This window comes from Sipha flava, unplaced genomic scaffold (assembly GCF_003268045.1).
Source record: "Sipha flava isolate LNK unplaced genomic scaffold, YSA_version1 37_pilon_pilon, whole genome shotgun sequence".
Lineage (NCBI taxonomy): Eukaryota > Metazoa > Arthropoda > Insecta > Hemiptera > Aphididae > Sipha > Sipha flava.
Window position 1 is genome coordinate 2,702,037 of NW_020273087.1, and position 20,527 is coordinate 2,722,563.

The 20,527-nt window shown below is 25.1% G+C and overlaps 3 protein-coding genes across 6 annotated transcripts; 1 reads left to right on the forward strand and 2 right to left on the reverse strand.

Moving 5' to 3' along the window:
• Positions 1 to 208: 208 nt before the first annotated feature.
• On the forward strand, positions 209 to 5,206 carry LOC112688132 (pre-mRNA 3'-end-processing factor FIP1). Of its 2 annotated transcripts, XM_025561181.1 has the most exons (12): positions 209 to 277; positions 340 to 586; positions 663 to 702; positions 1,706 to 2,121; positions 2,994 to 3,120; positions 3,566 to 3,789; positions 4,028 to 4,170; positions 4,234 to 4,336; positions 4,466 to 4,543; positions 4,603 to 4,772; positions 4,853 to 4,909; positions 4,993 to 5,206. In XM_025561181.1, exons 2-12 carry the CDS (start codon positions 437 to 439, stop codon positions 5,135 to 5,137), a joined length of 1,653 nt encoding a protein of 550 aa, XP_025416966.1. In that variant the 5' UTR covers positions 209 to 277; positions 340 to 436; the 3' UTR covers positions 5,138 to 5,206. The 2 variants fall into 2 exon arrangements, with proteins under 2 accessions (XP_025416966.1, XP_025416965.1); XM_025561180.1 differs by lacking the exon at positions 209 to 277 and having other exon boundaries at positions 294 to 586.
• Positions 5,207 to 5,794: 588 nt separating this feature from the next.
• On the reverse strand, positions 5,795 to 14,318 carry LOC112688179 (synaptic vesicle glycoprotein 2C-like). Of its 2 annotated transcripts, XM_025561251.1 has the most exons (11): positions 14,147 to 14,318; positions 14,040 to 14,078; positions 13,117 to 13,278; positions 12,131 to 12,293; positions 11,729 to 11,850; positions 11,324 to 11,565; positions 10,891 to 11,075; positions 10,313 to 10,560; positions 8,467 to 8,626; positions 8,275 to 8,402; positions 5,795 to 5,913 (listed from the first exon to the last, which is right to left on the reverse strand). In XM_025561251.1, the coding sequence occupies exons 1-11, from the start codon at positions 14,256 to 14,258 to the stop codon at positions 5,858 to 5,860; spliced, it is 1,617 nt and encodes a 538-aa protein (XP_025417036.1). In that variant the 5' UTR covers positions 14,259 to 14,318; the 3' UTR covers positions 5,795 to 5,857. The 2 variants fall into 2 exon arrangements, with proteins under 2 accessions (XP_025417036.1, XP_025417037.1); XM_025561252.1 differs by lacking the exons at positions 13,117 to 13,278; positions 14,040 to 14,078; positions 14,147 to 14,318 and adding an exon at positions 12,360 to 12,454.
• Positions 14,319 to 17,668: 3,350 nt separating this feature from the next.
• LOC112688176 (leucine zipper transcription factor-like protein 1) lies at positions 17,669 to 20,517 on the reverse strand. Of its 2 annotated transcripts, XM_025561246.1 has the most exons (7): positions 20,482 to 20,517; positions 19,995 to 20,122; positions 19,736 to 19,930; positions 19,482 to 19,674; positions 19,301 to 19,420; positions 19,138 to 19,233; positions 17,670 to 18,359 (listed from the first exon to the last, which is right to left on the reverse strand). In XM_025561246.1, exons 1-7 carry the CDS (start codon positions 20,482 to 20,484, stop codon positions 18,222 to 18,224), a joined length of 873 nt encoding a protein of 290 aa, XP_025417031.1. In that variant the 5' UTR covers positions 20,485 to 20,517; the 3' UTR covers positions 17,670 to 18,221. The 2 variants fall into 2 exon arrangements, with proteins under 2 accessions (XP_025417032.1, XP_025417031.1); XM_025561247.1 differs by lacking the exon at positions 19,138 to 19,233 and having other exon boundaries at positions 17,669 to 18,359.
• Positions 20,518 to 20,527: the final 10 nt, after the last annotated feature.

The following is a 20,527-nucleotide window of genomic DNA, read 5'->3' on the forward strand; positions in this document are numbered from 1 at the left end:
TAAATTGTGATTGGTATCATTTTTGTTTTAGAAAAACAAATTTCCCTCGGTTTTTAACTATATAATATTCTAACCTCAAAATATAGTCAACATTTAAAATTATTCTTTTGCATGGTTAAAATATTTTTTTTTTTATAGTAATTCACTATTTCAAAGAACATCATCAGTATACATATTAACAATAATTATATTTGTCTAAATTATTGAATGTTATTTAATTCGTGATTGTATCATCTTTGGTAATCTAATTTTTTATTATCATGATAAAAAATATTAGGTAACAGTTATCATTAACATTTGTTTAATATAAAATAATATTTAATATTAATGTTCTTATAGGTGCGTCAAAATATCTTGATATTGAGATGTAACGAATTTATCCTATGATCATGAAACATTGAAAATTATTTGGAACTCATAAAATTACTGCCACACGATGGCAGATTCTAAGACCGAAGAAACCATAGCTGACAATGGAGACGATGATCAGTGGTTATATGGGGACTCGAATTCAAACCTCGACCCTGTTGGTACATCAGTTCAAGATGTTAAACCAACTGATTTTATTGGTATTGTGGCAGATGAGGTAATATTTTTTAGAATAATTATTCAACTAAAATTTAAAAAAATTCTTTATTCTTTACATTTTGTTTTACTTGTAGGAAGCACGTCTTATGGAATTCTTGGCAAATCCAGGACCAGGTAATATTTTAAATCATTTTACTTATTAACATTATGAAATTTTATTATTTTCCCTTGATACTCATATTAGTTTATTTAAAATATTAAATTAATTAAATAATTAAATTATTAATTCAGTGGTGTTAGAAGTCTTATTAGCACTCCTGCAAAATTGAAAAAAATTTTGCTTTTTTTTTACTGGTACTTAGACATTTTAAGTACAATTTTACACTTATTTGTACTACTAGTATGAGCACATTTAACAATAGTATTTCTAAGTCGCTACATTTATAGTTACCTATTATACACTAACAATTATTGCATATCCTAATTTTTTTATTCAACAGTACAAATTTATTATAAATACATCATTTTAAATGAATTAAATACATATAAGAATTATAACTATTGCATATCAACGGATATGATATATTAAGTTAAAAATAAAAGTTTTTTTTTTAATTAACTTGTTTTTCTTTATAATTGAAATTACAAGTTCAAAATATTTATATCCATGCATAATTAATTTCAAAAATATCCCTCGAAGTAGAATATTAGCTACTTAGTTCCTATTTATAAATTTTTATGAGTTAAAAAACTATCAGGTTGTGATGATTAATTAATATACCAATGATAAGAACTATTTTTCTAAAAAAATGTTATTAAATTCTATTTATCATTACCTTTTATTACCCTTACATTTATATAAACATTTCTTTTTGCTAATAGAATAAATAACTACCAAACTATTTATATCTTTTAATCTTAGAAATTTAAATTATATTTTATATTAAATCATATAATTTTTTTACATTAATTATATACTTTCAGTAATGAAATAACAATTATTTGATAATTTTTGGAATTCAAAATGCCAAAAATAAAAATATTTATTTTGTGTATTGTATTAATATTATTAATAATCATCCTAACACATTTTGTCTATTTTATCTAATTTTATTTGTATTTATGAGATTTATTTGTTTACTAAGTAAAATTGTCATAATTAAATTTTTATTTTTAGGAAGCATAGATGTGCCTCCTCCTGTGAAAGAATTGATTAATGATGATCCTAATCGACCACGTAGTCCAGAAATATTTTTAGGAGGATCAGGAATTCAATCTGAAAGTTTAGTTGAACCTCTTAAAGATTCAGTTGAAACTAACACAATTGAAACTGCAACTGAAGAAGACTCGGATGCTCCTGAAAAAATTACTGAAGAAAACAATGATGATAAAGAAATATCATCTGAAGACAGTGAAGAAGATAGTGATGATGATATTGTTGTAGCAGCTGGAAATTTTACTTTGTCTTCAATGGAAACCAATATGGCATCTCTTTCCCAACAAAATTCAAGTCCATCTACTGCTGGAATAAATTTAAAACGGAATAACTTACTAACATTAACAAATATACCGGGAATGTCAGCTGGAAGTAAAGTAAGCAAAATTATTTAATTATGATTTGTTGCATATCATTTTATTTCTCTTATGTTTATATTCATTAAATCATCAGTGAATGTTAAATTATATTGAATTATTAAAAAAAAGATTAAGATAAAGAACTTAATATTTTTATAAGTACAAATTTTATATTTAGAATAGAAAATATTATTTTAGTTTTTCTAATTTGAACATTGAGTGCATCTTGGGTATTATGTTTTACCGATTAAGTGATAAAAATCTTATTTTATCAATTTATTGTATCATTAAATAATACGCTAAATTTAATATTATATTAACATATAATATAATATATGAGTCGTCCAGTTGCAAAAGGTAGTATGTCCATATTTTAGTTGCAAAAGAGAATATGTCCAATTTTAAATATAAATTATTTAAAAAACTACTTATCCACGATTTCTATAGTCTAAAAAAAGTAAAATGTTTTTTTTTATATATATTTATGAAAAAAAAATGGTGACGTTTTATAAAATATTAATGGAAATATCAGTTTTTTGCTGTTTGTGAAAACTTTATTTGTTTGGACATACTACCTTTTGCAACTGGACGACTCATATAATAATTATACCTAATATTCATTCCTTTATCACAGATTCTTAATGAAACCTGAAAATTACATTTTTTTTAAATTATTCAAACTTTAGTAGTGTTAGTCATGATCATTCAAATCTAAAAAAGAAAAATTAAATATTAAATAACCTATATTTGAAAATTTTTTTCTCTGTGTCATCTTTGTTATCAAAGATTTTAAATTACCAAAATTCAAATAACTACTGCTTGATTTTAGATTTATTTAGTAAAAATGTGTTTTTTCTTACATTTCCTATTCATATATTTTATATTTTTAGCATCAAGGAAAATTTAATGTTGAAGATTTTGAAAGTATGGGCACTATAAATGGTGTTCCTGCTCACGAGTATTCTATTGAAACTACTGAAGAAAAACCCTGGTTAAAACCTGGTGCAGATATTACTGGTATGATGAATTTTTTTTTTTTTTGTGACTTTATTCTCATTAATGACCATAAAATGGCAATTAAATACAAAGATTGAAGAGAATTTTGATGCATTTTAAAAGTTCCAAATATTGGTCATATTTTATAGATTTAAAACAATTTTAAGAAGAAAATTTTTAATTTTTTAACAAATGTATTATGTATCCCTAAAAATTTTATTATTTATATTTTACTTTAAGTTTTTAATTATTTCAATTATTTGCAATTATTAAGTATGTATTATGTATGTATTTATGGATAAATATTATGTTTGATATATATAATAATAATAATAATATAATATAATAATATATTAATAATTAATAAAAATGATATAATAATTATATTCAATGATTATAACTCCCATATTATAAATTATCTAATAAAATTTATTATTACACTAATATTTTTTGCTTTTGTATTTAGATTATTTTAACTATGGGTTTAATGAAAACACATGGTTAGCATACTGTGAACGTCAAAGGAAAATGCGTTGTAATGAATCATTAGTTGGAATGGCAACATTGGCTATGCATAACCAACAAACTTCTACAACAACAGCAAATAATAATTTGATTCCAACCTTAGATGTTAAATCTAGCCCTAAATTTCAAACACCAAATCCTCCGCCCAAGGAAAACACAATTGAAGTACGTATAGTTAATTTTATAATGATATATAATTTGAAATATTTTGAAATGTATAAATGTTTAAGGCAATGGAATATTGCTAATGTGACACCAAATAATTTTAAATAATTTAATAAATCAGTTATTTCTTTTGAAACTGTTTGTTAATAATAATATTACTATAAATTCTATATTTATTTATTCATTAATTATGTATATATATATATGTGTGTATGTATATATATATATATGAATTTAGGTAATGACAGCTGAGAGGAGAGAATACAGCCGTAAACATTTTTCAACTCCAGATTTATCTGTACCTCCACCGATAATTCCAACTAATTTTGATGTACCTCCACCAATGATTCCAAGTTCCATAAATTCAATACCACCACCAGGGTAAATTTGAACCTTCAAATTAATTCAAAAACTCTATCTTATTCTTTGTAATTTATAATTTAGATTTGCTCCTCCACCACTTAACTATGAACCAGAATATTATCCACATGAACCAGATCCATATTATAATGCATTTGAACCTACTCAAGATATGCAATGGAATCAAGTAATTAAATATTTAAAGTACATTTTATTTAAAAAATTATTTTTAGGTATAAATAACTGATACATTATTAAGACATAAATATATTTTTATTATATATTATTATTATTTATATTTATTTTTATAAACTAGAGTTGGAATTCCAACATTAAAAGTATAGAGAACATTCCCACGCTGGCAAATGGAGATTCTTACAACAAATCAAGACCTGTAAGCTAACTAATAATGTTGTAAATTATGATTGTAATTTTCACTATTATATTTTATAGGATTTGGTAAGAGATAAAGAATATTATGCCTCCCGTGTTAAAAAAGAACCAGAAGATCGAGCATATGAACGAGAACGTGAAGGTCGTAATCGGTACCGTGAAAGAGATCGTGATAGGGATCGTGAACGAGAACGTGATAGGGACAGAGAACGTAGTAGACACAGAGAGAGGTTAGTTAATAATAAGTCATTGTGTCATATTACTATACTACTTACCTAATTATTGAAAAATATATTTTAAATTATTTTAGTGATGGTGTTGAAAGTCCAGAAACAAGCTATAAAGAAGAAAGGGAATATAAACACAAGTAATTACAAATTCTTTATTTAAATATATTTTTATTTAATAAATAATTGTAATTTTATTTTAATGAAAATGAATTTTTATCAGGTCTCATCGTCATCGTTCTAGAAGTCGTAGTCATGAAAAACGTTCTAGGAAACACAAGTCTCGAAGTAGAAGTGGGTCTAGACATCGTCACAAAAAGAAGAAAAAGAAGTCTGAAAAGAACAAGGAAGAGGATAATAGTGAATAATTTATACTATTGCTAATAATGTAAATTTATACAATATTTTTATATTTTATTAATATTATTTTCACTTCATTTCTTTTAGTTGTTTATGGTAATTAAATGGTCATTGCAACTGATATTGTGTTGAACTAGTATTTACCCAAAGTATATATTTCAATAAAATTAATGACTATTAAAATTTGAAATAATAAATATAAAACAAAAAGAATAATTTTAGTTTGATTTAAAAGTTATTTACTTATTTAATTAATACATTTGATGATACAATTTTGAGAAAATTCTTAAAATAAATTGTAGTTAGAAACTCATAGAGACAACTAGACAAATTTCTAGTTTTATTTTTAATCAAAATTAAATTGTATCATGTTAAATGATCAACTTTTCTGTTCATATATGTTGACTTGAAAATGTAACCATTGACAAATAAAATGTAAATTATGTACATTTTTTTTCCTACTTCTGTTTTAAAATGTACACCAACCCATTAATAACAAATGATAAAATATTGTTTTTCACAATTACTAGATTACATAAATCATTATATCTGAAAAAAATTTAACAACATTTTTATTTAGTAAACAAGTAATAAAGTATCAAAAATTATTCATAAAGCTTGACAATCCAAAATAAAAAAAATATGAATTCATTTCTTTTCACCCATTAAGTTGTTTTAATTTATAAATTAATTATTTTGATGATACTTGGTGACATAACATTTTTTCTTTAGTGGCTACCACCAATTTTCAATCTTGGTAAAAATCCTGTTGCTAAAAATGCAACTGAAATAAATAATTTACTTAATATTATAATGTAAAAAATAATAAAGTAGTCTACATGTTAATAAAAAACCCTATATGAAATAAGTTTAAATTGTATAGTAAAGGATATTCTTTCAAACTTGTGTTTGAATTCTAAGTAAAGCTCTACAAAAGTTTTTAATATACAATGTATGCAAACTATTAGGATTTTATTTAAGTACAATAAAACCTAAATTATCAGTCTGAAACAAGGGGGGTGAAGGGAGCATTTGCTGCCCCATGGCTCGTATTATTTTGAATATAATATATTGATTTATTTAAAAAATATAATCCATAAATAATTAAGAATATAAATTACTAGTCTATAATTATATATGTTATCATTATAACAGGAACATAATCTGTAGGTAATGAACTGTAAATTATTTTTAAGTTTGTATTGAATAAAAATTAGTTTCATTCCTCCCCCCCCCTATGGCTTAACTCAAATACGCCTTTGGTCTGTAACGGTACAAACATGATAGATAAAAGAAGAATCATATGTGTACATAACTATGAATAATGGAAATTATATTAATTTTAATATTATATGTATTAGTTTTATAATAAAATTAATTAATTTGTAGGTATCAGTTTTTTTTTTTTTTTTATAAGATTTTCATGTTTAGTTTTTGTGAGTTTATGGCAATGGGTGAGTTTTAATAAAAGCTGACGGTGAATTGAGATTTTATTATACCTAGTAATGATGGGCATATCCGGATTTCATGGATTATTTGAACTATTCGGATTATTCAATTCAATTTTTCTATTCAATTACTAATAATATTCCTACAATATATCTCCCCATGATGCTTTTTAATACTTAAAGATAATTTTTATTTGATAATTGTTAGAAAACTTGTTCGTGTAAATAATTACATCGATAACAATTATAATTGTATCATTCTTGTATTGTATTGTAGTATAAATTCAACTTATCTTCAGAAAATTTTATTCAATAACCATTCAAAAGTTATGCAGTTAAGATAAGGTAATTGGGTATTCAGTCATATCACTGTAAATCATAGAGGTATAAAGTACGGAGCATTCGAGTTGGATCTTGAGTACTAGGGACAGGTAGTGTACTAGTGAGGTCCCGGATTTTTATAGGTACTACACTAGGTGGGTTCCGGATTTTTATAGGCACTACACTAGTTGGGTACTGAATTATTCTAGGTATTACACTAGTTCCTGAATATTTTTTGGTAAGTACTACATTTTTCTTTCCATTTTAACAGACTTAGGACTATCTATAATTTATTTAGATCACAGGTATGATTAAAAATGTTTTTTATGGTTTTTTTTGTTTTTTAGTTTCTTTTCCTTTAAAATATAAATTATTAGAATTATGTTGGTAAAAATATTAAAAATCATGTATAAAAATACATATTATATAATGTAATTATAGCCATATAGGTAAATTAAAAAAGTTATAATCATTATAAAATATAAATTTAAATTAGTGGAAAAGAAACTAACAATTTTTTTTTTACCATACTTGTGACATTGATTAAATATACATGTATCAATGCCTGTGGTCTAAATAGATCATAGGCAGTCCTAAGTCTGTTAAAAATGGGAAGGAAAATATTAATATAATATACTAATTACCAAAAAATATTCAGTAACTAGTGTATAGCTAAAATAATTCAGGACCCAACTAGTGTAGTAATTTTAAATTCGGGACCCAATTCGGATGCAGCCATAAAGTAAACCCAACAATTTAATAAATTTAATGTAAATTTGGTAACTAATAATACGTTATAAAAACTGTTGAAATCATGATAAGTAAATTGAAATTCATAAAATAATTTATTTTACTAGAAATTAAAAATAATTATAATTTATATAAAAAACAAATTCATAAATCCGGATAAGAATTTGATTCAAACCAGGATTTGAATATCCGGATATCCAGATAATTCAGATATTAGGATTTCATGCCTATCCCTAATCAGTGGCGTATCCAGGATTCATTTAACGGAATTGTTTTAAAATTTAATAGACTTATAGTAAATGGGGATTCTGCCCCCCCCCCTACTCCTTACATTTATAAATACCATGTATTTATATAAATTATTATATTTACATATACCTACGTTTAGTAAAATTATACTGTAATTAAGTTTGCAATTTGGTGAAATACCATAAAATACGGTTGATGGGGGGTGTTCCAACAACCATATCACCCCCCCCCCCCCTAAATATGTCCCTGTCCCTAATACCTACTGATAAAGACATTTTTGTTTTAGTGATTTGTTAAATGTAAATGAGTTGAGGAAATATTTAAATATAAATTTGTATCATATAAGACTATTTAATATGCTATACTCTGATACTTACTAAATAATAAAGCAGCTATGAGATAAAATGTCAAAGTACAATTTTTATCAATCAATATACCAAAAACAATTATTCCAAATATAGCACCTAATCGACCAATCATTACAGTCATAGAGAATGCCACTCCTCTGAATAAAATTAACATTTGATTATGTAGTACTATTTACTGAAAGTTATTTTACTATAACTTACTTTACATTACTTGGAAATAGCTCAACCATTGTAACAAACAAAATAGGCTCAGTCAAGGTTGTAAATCCTTCAAAAATGCAGCACATTATTTCTGCTTGTAAATCATTTTTGGTTATTGTTATTAATGCCACTGATATAATTGGAATTCCACAACTCATACCTATAAATAAAGTAAATTAAATTTTGCATTTTGTTAAATAAGATTTTTAAAAATAATTTTAATCCAACTACTTAAATAAAATAGTTATACACAGTCAGGCCCGTATTTAAAAATTTGGCGCCCCCGGCATATAGTTTATGCCCCCCTACCCAAATAAATAATAATAATATAACACTTATTACTTTATCTATAACCCAGATTCTTTAATATTAAAATATAACTTATAAATTAAAATCATTTAATACTTTTTTTAATTAAAAAATACACATATCAATAGGAATATTTAGAACCAGTCCAATAGGTAGTATTCTATATTATGCTGATGAACTATCTCTCAAACGCCTCAGATAAAATCTTTTAAATTATGTAAAAATAAAAAAATAAAAAAGTATTCCAAATCGTATAGGATACTAAAACATTTTTAATAACAAAAATACAGATACAGCGAACCTCGTAAAGAACCCACTGCCTTACCTACAAAACATATTTTCTCATCTGAGCAATAAATTTAATATCTATATATCTATAAAAAATAAAATTATATTTCAAAAATATCCTCCTTAATTTTAGTAAATTAAACTAAATTCTGACCAATTAAGGTACAATAAACAAAAAAAAATTCAAAAATTATCACCTCAAAATGTTATGAAATTATTGAGAGTGCATTTTCTTACTTCAAAAAAATGTATATTGATGCATTTGAATCAACATAAGAAGGTAGCTTTGAAGTTATTCAATACAACACAAACTCTCCTCAGAAACTAATATATTCTTTGCAGAAAACCAAACAATTTATGAAACAATTATATCATTTTAGCACCCATGAGTTCAAATTAAGCATTCCTGTTCTATCAGATCTACATAATCTATAATAATTACAGTGAAATATCTTTAAATTTTATTTTCAGAAATTTCAGCACCCCAAATATTTAGGCACTAGTTGGGCCCATGAATTATATTCGCCAAAACGAGTATTTCAAACGATATACTAATCCTAAGTAATTTACTCAGTTTCTCTTTTAGTCCTTCAAAACCTTCTCCCCACAAACGAAAAAACCAAAAACATCTAAACTGAACTAAACTCAAACTAAAATAATATGGAAATTACATGGTTACTAATATTAACCAATTTACTAATCAATGATATTAAAATTCTTATCGAACAAAAAATGTAGGCATATAATACCGTAAAATTATTTGGACTTAATTTCACCCTCCAACATACTTTTAAAGACCAAGAAAAGTACCAAAAATAGCACATCCTTCAGAACTTCATGAGGTGCCATGAAATCTTCATAACAAAATTCAGAATTGGACACTTCTCCAAAACCTATTTATACCTAATTAATAAAAATCCACCTCCCCGTGCTAAAAAATTCAAAACTTTCTTATCCATCTGCACAGATTACCAGAATACAAGAGGTAACCATTCCATACGATAGAATATGGAAGAGGCTCTCAGCAAAAATATTAGCAAAAAAAATCTCATCAAAAAGTAATCTTATTCATATCAAAATTGTCTAACTCTTTTTTTAAATACCTACACACAGAATAATAACCATTGAAGTTGAAGCCTTAATTTAATAATAAATAAGTAATACAATTTTGTAACCGTAACACATTCAATCTTAAGCCAATAAACCTGCAAAATAATGTGTTTTTACATTTTAAATGTAATATACGTACATAACAAAATTTTTTTGTTAACATATTTAATTAAGATTCCGGTGATTATGATGGGGGGTACTGTAGACAAAGACACAAGCATAGCTGCAAAATAAGCGTCGGCTGAAACCTCTCTAACTGTATCATTACTCTGGTATTTCAATACCCATTCTGAAGCTGTGCATATATATACATCTTCTAACCGTTTTTTTTTAAATTCGTAGTATCTAGAAAACAGTTCTGGTAACCATAAAAGAACGGCAATATATCTGAAATGCACAAATAAAAAAAAATAAATTCTTCGTCCATTAAGTAGACCACTGCAGTTTTGTTATTGATCAATTATTTTTGGGGTTATATATATACGTATGTGTAAATCTATCATTTTTTTTTTCAACAATATGTTTGACTTAAAAGAGTTGTAACAAAATCTATTGTCAAAAAAGTATATTATAAATAGAAACTTTAGTACTATAATCTTTAACCATATCTTTATAATATATTTATTATTATTATGACAAAAGAATTTGTAGGTAGGTATTAGAATAAAACAATTAGCAATCTCCATGGTTTTGTACAGAACATTTTTAAATACTTACGATGCCATTAAACAAAACTCAATAACACTCGTGACAATAATTTTTCGACCGTAAGAGGTGAATAAAGTCTTATGACCATTTTTTAAAGTAATTAATCTTATCTTGAGATTTGTCATAAATGGAATTCCTTCAATATAAGCTCTGTTAAATCCAATTGCTGAATAGGTTTGAGTGAAACTTGTCACCTTAAATTTTATAATTATTAACTACTAAAAAATAATAATAATTTACTACAATAATTTATTACAATAATAACTTAATCATTTAAATTTAAATAATAATTCTACAGTAAATATGTAATTTTGTAAATATACAAGTGTTTGATAATTTATTAAAAAACTTTTTAAATTAATCGTTTAATCTATTTAAAATAATATTTTAAACTAATTTATTTATTAAAACTATAAATATGTGATAAATATATTGTAAATACCGGGTATGATGCAACTGTATTTTTGTTGTTTACGATATAAATCTTTTCAAGAATATCTCTTGATTCGATCATACGACCTCTATACATAAGATATCGTGGAGATTCTGGGTATAAGTAAATCAATATGAATCCAATGAAACTTGGTATAGATGATAAAAATATAAAAGCTCTCCACGCATTGAATACAATATAAGTATTTGACAGCAAAACTAGATCACTGGGAATTATTACCATAGCTATACCTAAAGTATGAATAAGTACATATACATATGTATATATTATACATTATTACAACATTGTTGGGATGAATTTGAAAAAAAAAATGTTATTCCTAAATTAAAATTCTATATTTTCATTAAAATTTATTAGCTTGGATTATGTAAAATAAATAGTATACATGTTTACCTTGTCCTGCGATTATTCCTAAAACCCAAAATATTTCGAGGGAAAGTAAATAAATATCTCTTTTGTTGGGTGATAAAAATTCTCCAAAATACACATAAATCATACAAGTAGCACCAATTATACTGAAAATAAAGTTCTTGTGAGACTACATAATAGTGGTATACTTGACACAAGGACACACTTCTCTCATAATCCCAGAATTATTATTTTGAATTTATAGCTTAACGAGAAATTTATTTTTATAAACAATTAAAAAGCTTAATTACTGTTTCAAAACTATTTAAAATAATATGTTTCGGCTTGTAAAATCATAAAGTCATATTGAATTTTAAATAACTGAATTTGAAAAAAAACTGTAGGATAAACATACATTATTTAATTCGAGTATTTTAAATAACTTACGCGAATCCATTTCCTATTCTAATTATTAAAAAATATAAAGCATCCTGTGTCAAAGAAGAAAGAACAGAGCACAACGCATCCATTCCCATTGAAGCCAAAATAACAAACCGCCTTCCTTTCATATCACCACAAACTCCCCAAAAATATGCACCAAACACCATTCCTAAAGAAAAAATTGTTTGGCTAAGTATAGTAATAATCATTTTTATATTTTTCATAATTTTCATACTAATAATACAGTAATCCCTCGTTATCCATGGTTTCGATTATCCGCGATTGGGTTCACGATAACATATTATTAATGCGATTGCAATTGCGATAACATTTTACCGTTATTACACGAACACTGTAGAAATTTATTTTTGACAATAATTGTTGTTATATCGCTATAGGTATAACACATATACATATATTATACATACTTATACTTATTGCAGATAAACCACAAAAGGTTACCTACACATGCATGATTAATAATCGTCAATTGCTCAGTTGTAAGGTAATATTTGTGCATGATGTGTGTACAGCAGTTTTTAATAAATTTGGTAGTGAAAATATTTTTGAATGGCTTCTCAATGTAAAATTTCAATAAAAAGGAGAAGAAATGTTTTATTACTTGTTCAAAAGATTGAAATTTTAGACAAATTAAAAAATGGTGGTACTGTAACGTCACTTGCTAGAACGTACAAAATGAATGAGTCTAGTTTTCGAGAAATACGTAAAAATGAAGTAACAATACGATAGATAATAAATAAATTAGTTGTAGGAATTAAAAAAATTAATAATTGATTAATAATTATATTTTAAAATTAAAAAAAATTAAACCTAATCTCCCTTTTTACAATGATTAATGGTCTCGTTATCCACGCAGGTTTGCTGAACGTAACCTTCGCGAATAACGAGGGATTACTGTAATAATAAAAAATGTTAACCTAATGTTTATATGTTTATACTTCATGTTTTAAATAGCTGTATAGTAGTCTTACCCAAAAATGGTGCTCCATTTAACACTCCTTTAGTTGTCGAATTTAAATTTAAATCTACTTCGGCTGCAGGTGTAATTAATGATATAGCTGTCGTAGATATACTACATGACATATTCACTATGCCACATACTATTAATAATAAAATCTGATAGATTCCAGTTCCTGCAGAAAGTAATAAAATAGTTTTATTTAAATTTTTTTATTGCTATATTTATGTATAAATTTTTATACATTCCACAACATATGTTTCGCTTTATTTAGAATACAAAACTTATAAGATTAGAAGCTATATTATATTATTAAATGTGATACTCTGCGTAAGTGCGTATTTCTTGTTGTTATGTCCATAAACAAATACAAAAATTATTAATAACTTATCTGGATGGGAAGATACAAAATTTTCAATAAAAACAATACATACAATTTAAAATACAATAAAAATTAAAAAGTGATTTTTGCTTAATATAAAAGCGATGAGTAAAGTTACCTTAAGACAGACTAAAACTTTTCAAAGTATAATTAAAAACAAGTAGAGTGAAGTGAGATATTTTCGTGGAATAAGCAATTTCGTTAATTTATTTGTTAAACGCATAATATAATTCCCTATTACACGGTAGACTTGAAAATTACATTGATCATTAAAATGACCAAAATGTTTTTAAGGATCAATGTAATTTTCTAGTTAATCGTGTAATAGGGAATCACATTAAATGTTCAACAAATAGTAACATAAAATTGCCTATATCACGAAGATACTTTACTTCACCTCAATTCCATTTTTTCTTTTTATATAATTATGAAAAAAAAATGTTTTTACGTAAAATATTAAAAAAAAAATCATTAATTACTCCATGAAAAAATAAATAATTTTGATAAAAACTTACACAAATGTACTACAAAATTGTGAACTTTGTTTTATTTACCTGATTCATGCTGAGCTTCTTCAAATGTTACTGGTAAATCTACAATTAAACACTTGACCGATTAAATACAATAAAAATGTTTGTATGGAAATTAATTAAATTTTTACTTGTTAATCCTAATGATTTAAAGCCAACATTATTGTCTGTGGTGGATTCATCAAAAATGTCCTGCGTTAACTCAGTTAGATTTCCAACACCAATGGGTCGTTGATTACTCATAATTTTTAGCAGTAAGAAAAATAATAATTTTCAAAATAAAAAACCTAATAACTTATTAAATATTAAATTTAATAACTTGACGATTTTGATTTTTGATATTTTGTCTTATAATAATTAATAAATATAAAAAATCAACCACGGATTATTATATAATATTTACAAATTATAAAGGCGTGTGTTATGATTTTCCGGAGTAATAGCAGAGGTCACGTATAATTATTTTCTCTCTGTGGTTTTAATCCGTAGATTGGTTTGCAGCCATCTTCCATTCTTCTCTACCATCCGCTTTCCTTTTCCTTTCTACAAATGTGTTGCATCCTTGGTCTTTTATTATTTGTTGAATATATTCTAGTCTTGGTCTCCCTCTGTGGTTTTTTCCTTCTATGCTTCCTTTGTTAACCTTTATAATTATTATTACTTTGTATAATCTGTGGTAATATTTTAAATATAAAAAATTACTCCTACCTCTACGTAGTTTTTAGTAGTTCGTGGAGACATGTGGTAGGTTAGAACATATGAGAGGTAAACGTTGGTGTAACATTTATAGTGTACAAGATGAGAGAAAAAGAGATGGTTTGGGCATGTGATGAGACAAGAAGAAAAATGTTTTTGTGTTCATTTTTTTTGGCACGCAATTCGGATGCAGCCAAAAAATGCAGTAAGAGTTGTTATAAAAATTAACGTTAAAAGGAAAAGAGGAAAAGTAATACCAAAAAAGAGATGGTTCGATACGATTAAGAATTATATGAAGGCCGTTGGTATGTGCGATGTTGGAAGTTTAAATCAAGGGTGGTCGTTCCCAAATAGTTAAGAGAAAGAGGAAGAGAAGAAGACCCATAGACATATAAAATAACATATAACTGATATACGTAATGGATTTATCTGTATTGATGCAAGCCTGTAGGTAGAACAAATCATTGGAGGAGTAGGTAATCCAAATTTTAGAAGGAACATTAGAAAAAAACAGTTTATGTGCATAATATAGGAACTACGTATGAACATTAATACTGAATACATATGAACATTTAATTCTTGTTGGTGGTATAATGATTAATATTTAATTAAATATATAATTATAATGATTAATTTCAGAGGGCAATTTGACTATAAGCATTCAATTTATGATTTTAACGTTTAAATATTAATATAATACTGTTTGGATTCAATGATGCGAGTCCCTGTGTGCATCTGCTTCCTAAAATTATTTGTTTTAATTAATATCAAGTGGTTACTTCATAGTTCGTATGTATACCTATTTAGTGTATACATTTTATTTTATTTTTTGTATACGAATGATATTATGAAGATAGTACGAGCCTTGTCCATTTTGATTTTGTACTACCGTCTGAATTATTTAAATAATTAATTTTAAATTTAATACTGTGTCATCACTGATATTTATTTGTTTATTTGTAAAACAGAGGATAAATATATTATAAATTAAAAGATATACTGCATCTTTCAATTTAATATCTAATAAAAAATACAAATGGGAATGAAGAATTCATATTATTCGCTAGATACAATTTCACGCAGTTGTATGTTTTCTATTTCACTAATCGTTTAGTTCAGTTCACTTTTACTACTTTACATACAGATCAGCAGTAATTTAATGTGCATTATATTAAGATCTAAATAAAGCATATAAAATATTTATCCCCCGGGAGGTAGAGGGACAAGATTCTGGATCTTTCAGCCATTGCCTTCTGGAAATGAGTGACCTCCAAATTTTAAATACCTCTATTAATAAAATAAAACCCGAGGAGACAGGAAGGGTCATGGGTGTCGGTAAAAGTTATTTATGGGGAGGCTTGATATATTTAGGTAATAGTTATTTTCATTATTATCTATTTATTTATAAGCTGAGCTTTTGACAATAGAGGAAGTTAAACTCCCAACCCCTCTTATATACGCCTCTGCGAAGGGCTATATCTAGCTGTTCCCAGATAGACCAAGACGATTCCAGTTGGTTATTTTCTGAGGAATAAGAATTAGACAAATTATATAGCAAGTACAACAGGATCATGTCAATGTGTACGAGTGTAAATGAACATTAGTGTGTGTGAGCACACACCACAGTGTATATGTTATCGGCGTTCTTGCACTCGCAGGCACATGTCAATATATTAAATTATGAAAAAGTATACGGTTAATTTTAATTTAAAACCTACCTCTTATGTGACAAAATTGTAAAACTTTGGTTGGTGCGATTTTGATTCCGTAACAATCCTAACAATTATTAACATATTCTCTAAAAAACGGTCGAAGAATTTTTTAGAAATATAAATTTATTCAATACGTATGGTTGAACAAAAATGTTGTAAAAATTTAAATTTGTATATTATAATATTGTCAAAAGTTCAAACATTAAGAAAAAGCTCCGACCGTTCTCTAGAAGAGATGTTAAGAAATGTTATTATTCTTACTTCATTAAAATCAAACCATCTAAAGTCTCACTATCTTGTCAGAGCGGAGGGTCTAAAAACGATTTTTTTTTCCGACTGGAACCACCTTAACCGTAGCAACACAAATCGTTTCCCTGGAAGCAAAAATTGAAAAATTGGTAACATGTGCAGCCCAACACAGTATTATTAAAAGCTTGTGGCGAAATGAAACCAATTCTAACAGTGCAATAGGAAATGATCAACAATAAATCAATCGCCCTGTTCTAGAAGTAGGATCATAAACTAGTCTGAGAACAAAGCAATAAGTACCTATCAAACTCCCAACGGTAAAAGTTTCAAGTTTCTACCCACATTACTTTTGGAATTATGACTAAATAAATAAAATTTGAAATGTGAAAGTCTTATTTACAGCGTATTTTTACCATTTCAGGACAGTGTTTTCCTCATGCCCAGAAAAACTATTAAGATTTTAAAGAATCTTTTTTTTTTGGCCGCATGCCAATTTAAAATCTAAAAAAGGTCATAAAAAAAAAAATTTGGACCAGTACTTCTATCCGAAAAAATGTTTAATAAATAAAATAGAAACATCATTATAAAACCATAATATCCTTCGCTACAGACAGAATCTAAAAGTAATCATGTGGTAAAACATTTGTGTTTACAGATTGGTAATTCGTTATACGCACAATAAAAATATAAAATCAAAGTGAACAATTTAAATTTAGAAATATTCATATATTTACCAAATATTTTAGTAACTGTTGAATTATATGGTTTGCGGGTGTCTATAACCATTAAGGAACATGAAAAAGATAGAAGAGCTTCAGCACCGCCAGTTTTTTCATTGAAATTGCGCCCCTGCGCTCAGACGCCATCACAATAATTGATAAAAAGCGTATTAAAATACATGTTATGTAAAATAATAAAGAAGTGTTCTTAATTACTATTACTTATAAATGTTTTAAACAAAAGAAATAAAGGAAGTGTAACATGCATGTATATAAATTATATTTTTGTTTAGCGACTTTTTTTTTTTTTGGTCGACAACCTAGAAAAACTTAACTTAAAGATTATATAAGATTATATTGATTAAGGAATTAAATAATCATGATCAATTTTGTATGTTACCTATTAATAATCGTATTATTTTTTATTTAATGTCAATTATCAATTAATTTTATTAACTTAATTGTTCATTAAATATTTTTTAGTAAATCGAAACGAGCAAACTCATAGAATACACTGAACTTTCAAGTTGACTCATAATATGAATTATATAACATGACTAATAGGAGTGTGACCAAACTTTCTGGTACAAACCAAGTAACATACCAATAGTAGGTATTGAAACTTGTGTCTATACGTATTTTATATTTTTAGTACTTGAATTATACATATAAATTTTCTTGAAAACTTAATACTATGTTGTTAATTTATATATTAGTACCTAAGTATTTAATTAATAACTAGATTTTAGTTATCAGAATATGGCTGTTATCTAACTAAGTATTTAACATGTATTATAAACTATTGCGTTCATAACTAATTAAAGTTCAAATCAAACATTTTCTTCACTGTCTTCTTTTTCGTAAACGAGCAAACGATCTCTTAGGCTGCGAACCTGTTCATTTTTTTTTGTTATTATATTCTTCATATTATTGTATGCTGCAGTGTCATTAAATTTTCTTTCCAATTCCTTAAAAAAAAAAAAAACTTAATCATTCTAATTATTATTATATTTAAGATTTAAGTAATTTATTTAATGATTATAACAATTGTCTTTGTTGCAACAGATTAAAATATGACTGCATAATTTATATTTATTCATGTAATAACTAGTGATAAAAGATGTCTAAAAGGCCTTAACTAAAAGGGAATGTTAAAATTTAATAATTACTCCATATGTTATATTTTAAAAAACATATGTTAAACATATACTGATATAATTTTCATAAAAACTACAATACATTTTACAATAATTTGTAATCACAATTTTTAAAAAAAAATTTTGAAATAAAAAAACATAAATATGAAATATCATATTTACTATTACATTTTACTAAGTTATTTATTTGTATACATGACAAAATATATTTTATTTCATATATAAAAACAGAATAGTAACCTGAAAATATTATTTCATACAAATTAAATATATCAAACCAGTAATTGGGTAATTATTTATGAATATTTAAATTGTTTAGTTTTAATGGAGTTGTAGAAAATATAATCTATGAATTGTTATTATATTTTGTCAATAAATAATTTAATAATTTAAGATTAAACTTAAGTATTTATAAATGAATGGCATTCAAAGTAAGTAAAATGTATACGATATGGTAATGATATTTAGTTATTAAAATAGTATAACTATAACTTGCGATATAACAAATAAAAATGTATTAATTTAATCAACATTATTTATCTAAATCTACTTTTTATTTTATATGGGTGTATATATATAATAAACGTACCAAATTTGACAATGTTAATTGTGATTGCACTATTATTAATTCATTTTTTAACTGATTTAAAGTAATTTTACATTCTTCATGATCATTTGTTTTTTCCTAAATGTAAACAACTTTTATTTAAAATTCTTAAATTTACACAATTTTTTTTTATAAATCTACTTACATAAAATATATTCTGAGTCTGAACTTCACATTCAACTACATTTTTCTGAGAACTTATTTGATTTCCTTGTTCTTCAATTTGTAATTTGAGTGTTTGATTTTCCTTACTTAATTGATTATACTAAAACATATTCATAAATTTAATTATTTTTGATTTTGTTTAATACAAATAAACATTTTACATTGTCTTCCAAAAATTTCAAATCTGTTTTCAGTTTAGAATTATGACTTTCTAGTTGTTGTAATCTTTTTTGTAGCATTTCTGCAAAATCATTGGTAATGTGATCAGTAATTGGTAAAAGCTTCTTTTTTTCTAATGTTTGGTTCATTATGTCATAATTGGATTCAATTCTTTCCATCTCTAACAATAATTCTCTATAAATCCATAATTTATATTTAGAATTTCAACCAATAAATATTAAAATATATTTTATACTTATTTTGCATTTCTGATATATCTGCATTGAGCCTTAGGTGCCACTTTTCAGCTTGTTGAAAAAATTGATACATCATTAAAAGATTGGTGTTAGTAAATGCAGATAATTCACATTTTATTTCATGTGTCAGTACTTTTTCTAAATTATTCAAAATATTCTTTACTTCTTCTTTTGTGAAAGTTTCATCTAACAAACTTTAAAAAAAAATTTATTTTAAATAAATGCAGTTTTAATTAAAAATCTTTTACAGATTAGTACTTTGTTTTAAAAACTTCTTCAAACATTTTATTAATTACTATAATAGATTGATTTTTTTGGTGAGACATGAATTCAACATAAGTTTTAATGACATTTTTATGATGTTCATTTACAGAAATATTACCCTCCTGAAAATAATAAATAAAAAATTAATTTATGGTTATTAGTCATAAATTATTATATAAATAAATAAAAAAATTGTTTATATTTAGAAATAAATAAATAAAAACTTAGTAACTCATTGAATTGTAATTTAATTTTTTTAAATTTGAACCCAATTTTATTAACTTTGAATATACCTGATGGTATATTGAATTTTTAATTCAAAACCTTACTTTACAAATATAATAATACTCCAGGCTATGCTTTTATTTATTTATTTCTATATATAAAATATTTTTTTATTTATTTATAAATTAGAAATAATAATTTTTGATACAAAATTAAACAATAGGATTTAAAAATTAGGTAATAATGAACAATTTACCATGATTATTGTTTTTTATTATAAATCATATTATTTCAATACAATT

Bases quoted from the DNA above. Each gene is read 5' to 3' on its own strand.
- LOC112688132 (XM_025561181.1), top strand. From the start codon at position 437: ATGGCAGATTCTAAGACCGAAGAAACCATAGCTGACAATGGAGACGAT. The intron at 703-1,705 runs GTAATATTTTAA...TTTTATTTTTAG, and splicing joins CTTGGCAAATCCAGGACCAG to GAAGCATAGATGTGCCTCCT. The intron at 3,121-3,565 runs GTATGATGAATT...TTTTGTATTTAG, and splicing joins ACCTGGTGCAGATATTACTG to ATTATTTTAACTATGGGTTT.
- LOC112688179 (XM_025561251.1), bottom strand. From the start codon at position 14,258: ATGAGTAATCAACGACCCATTGGTGTTGGAAATCTAACTGAGTTAACG. The intron at 11,851-12,130 runs GTAAGTTATTTA...CTTTATTTTCAG, and splicing joins AGAATAGGAAATGGATTCGC to TATAATTGGTGCTACTTGTA. The intron at 11,566-11,728 runs GTAAACATGTAT...TTCATACTTTAG, and splicing joins AGGAATAATCGCAGGACAAG to GTATAGCTATGGTAATAATT.
- LOC112688176 (XM_025561246.1), bottom strand. The intron at 19,931-19,994 runs GTACTAATCTGT...TTTTTTTTAAAG, and splicing joins GAAGAAGTTTTTAAAACAAA to TTTGTTAGATGAAACTTTCA. The intron at 19,675-19,735 runs GTATAAAATATA...ATGGATTTATAG, and splicing joins ATATCAGAAATGCAAAATAA to AGAATTATTGTTAGAGATGG.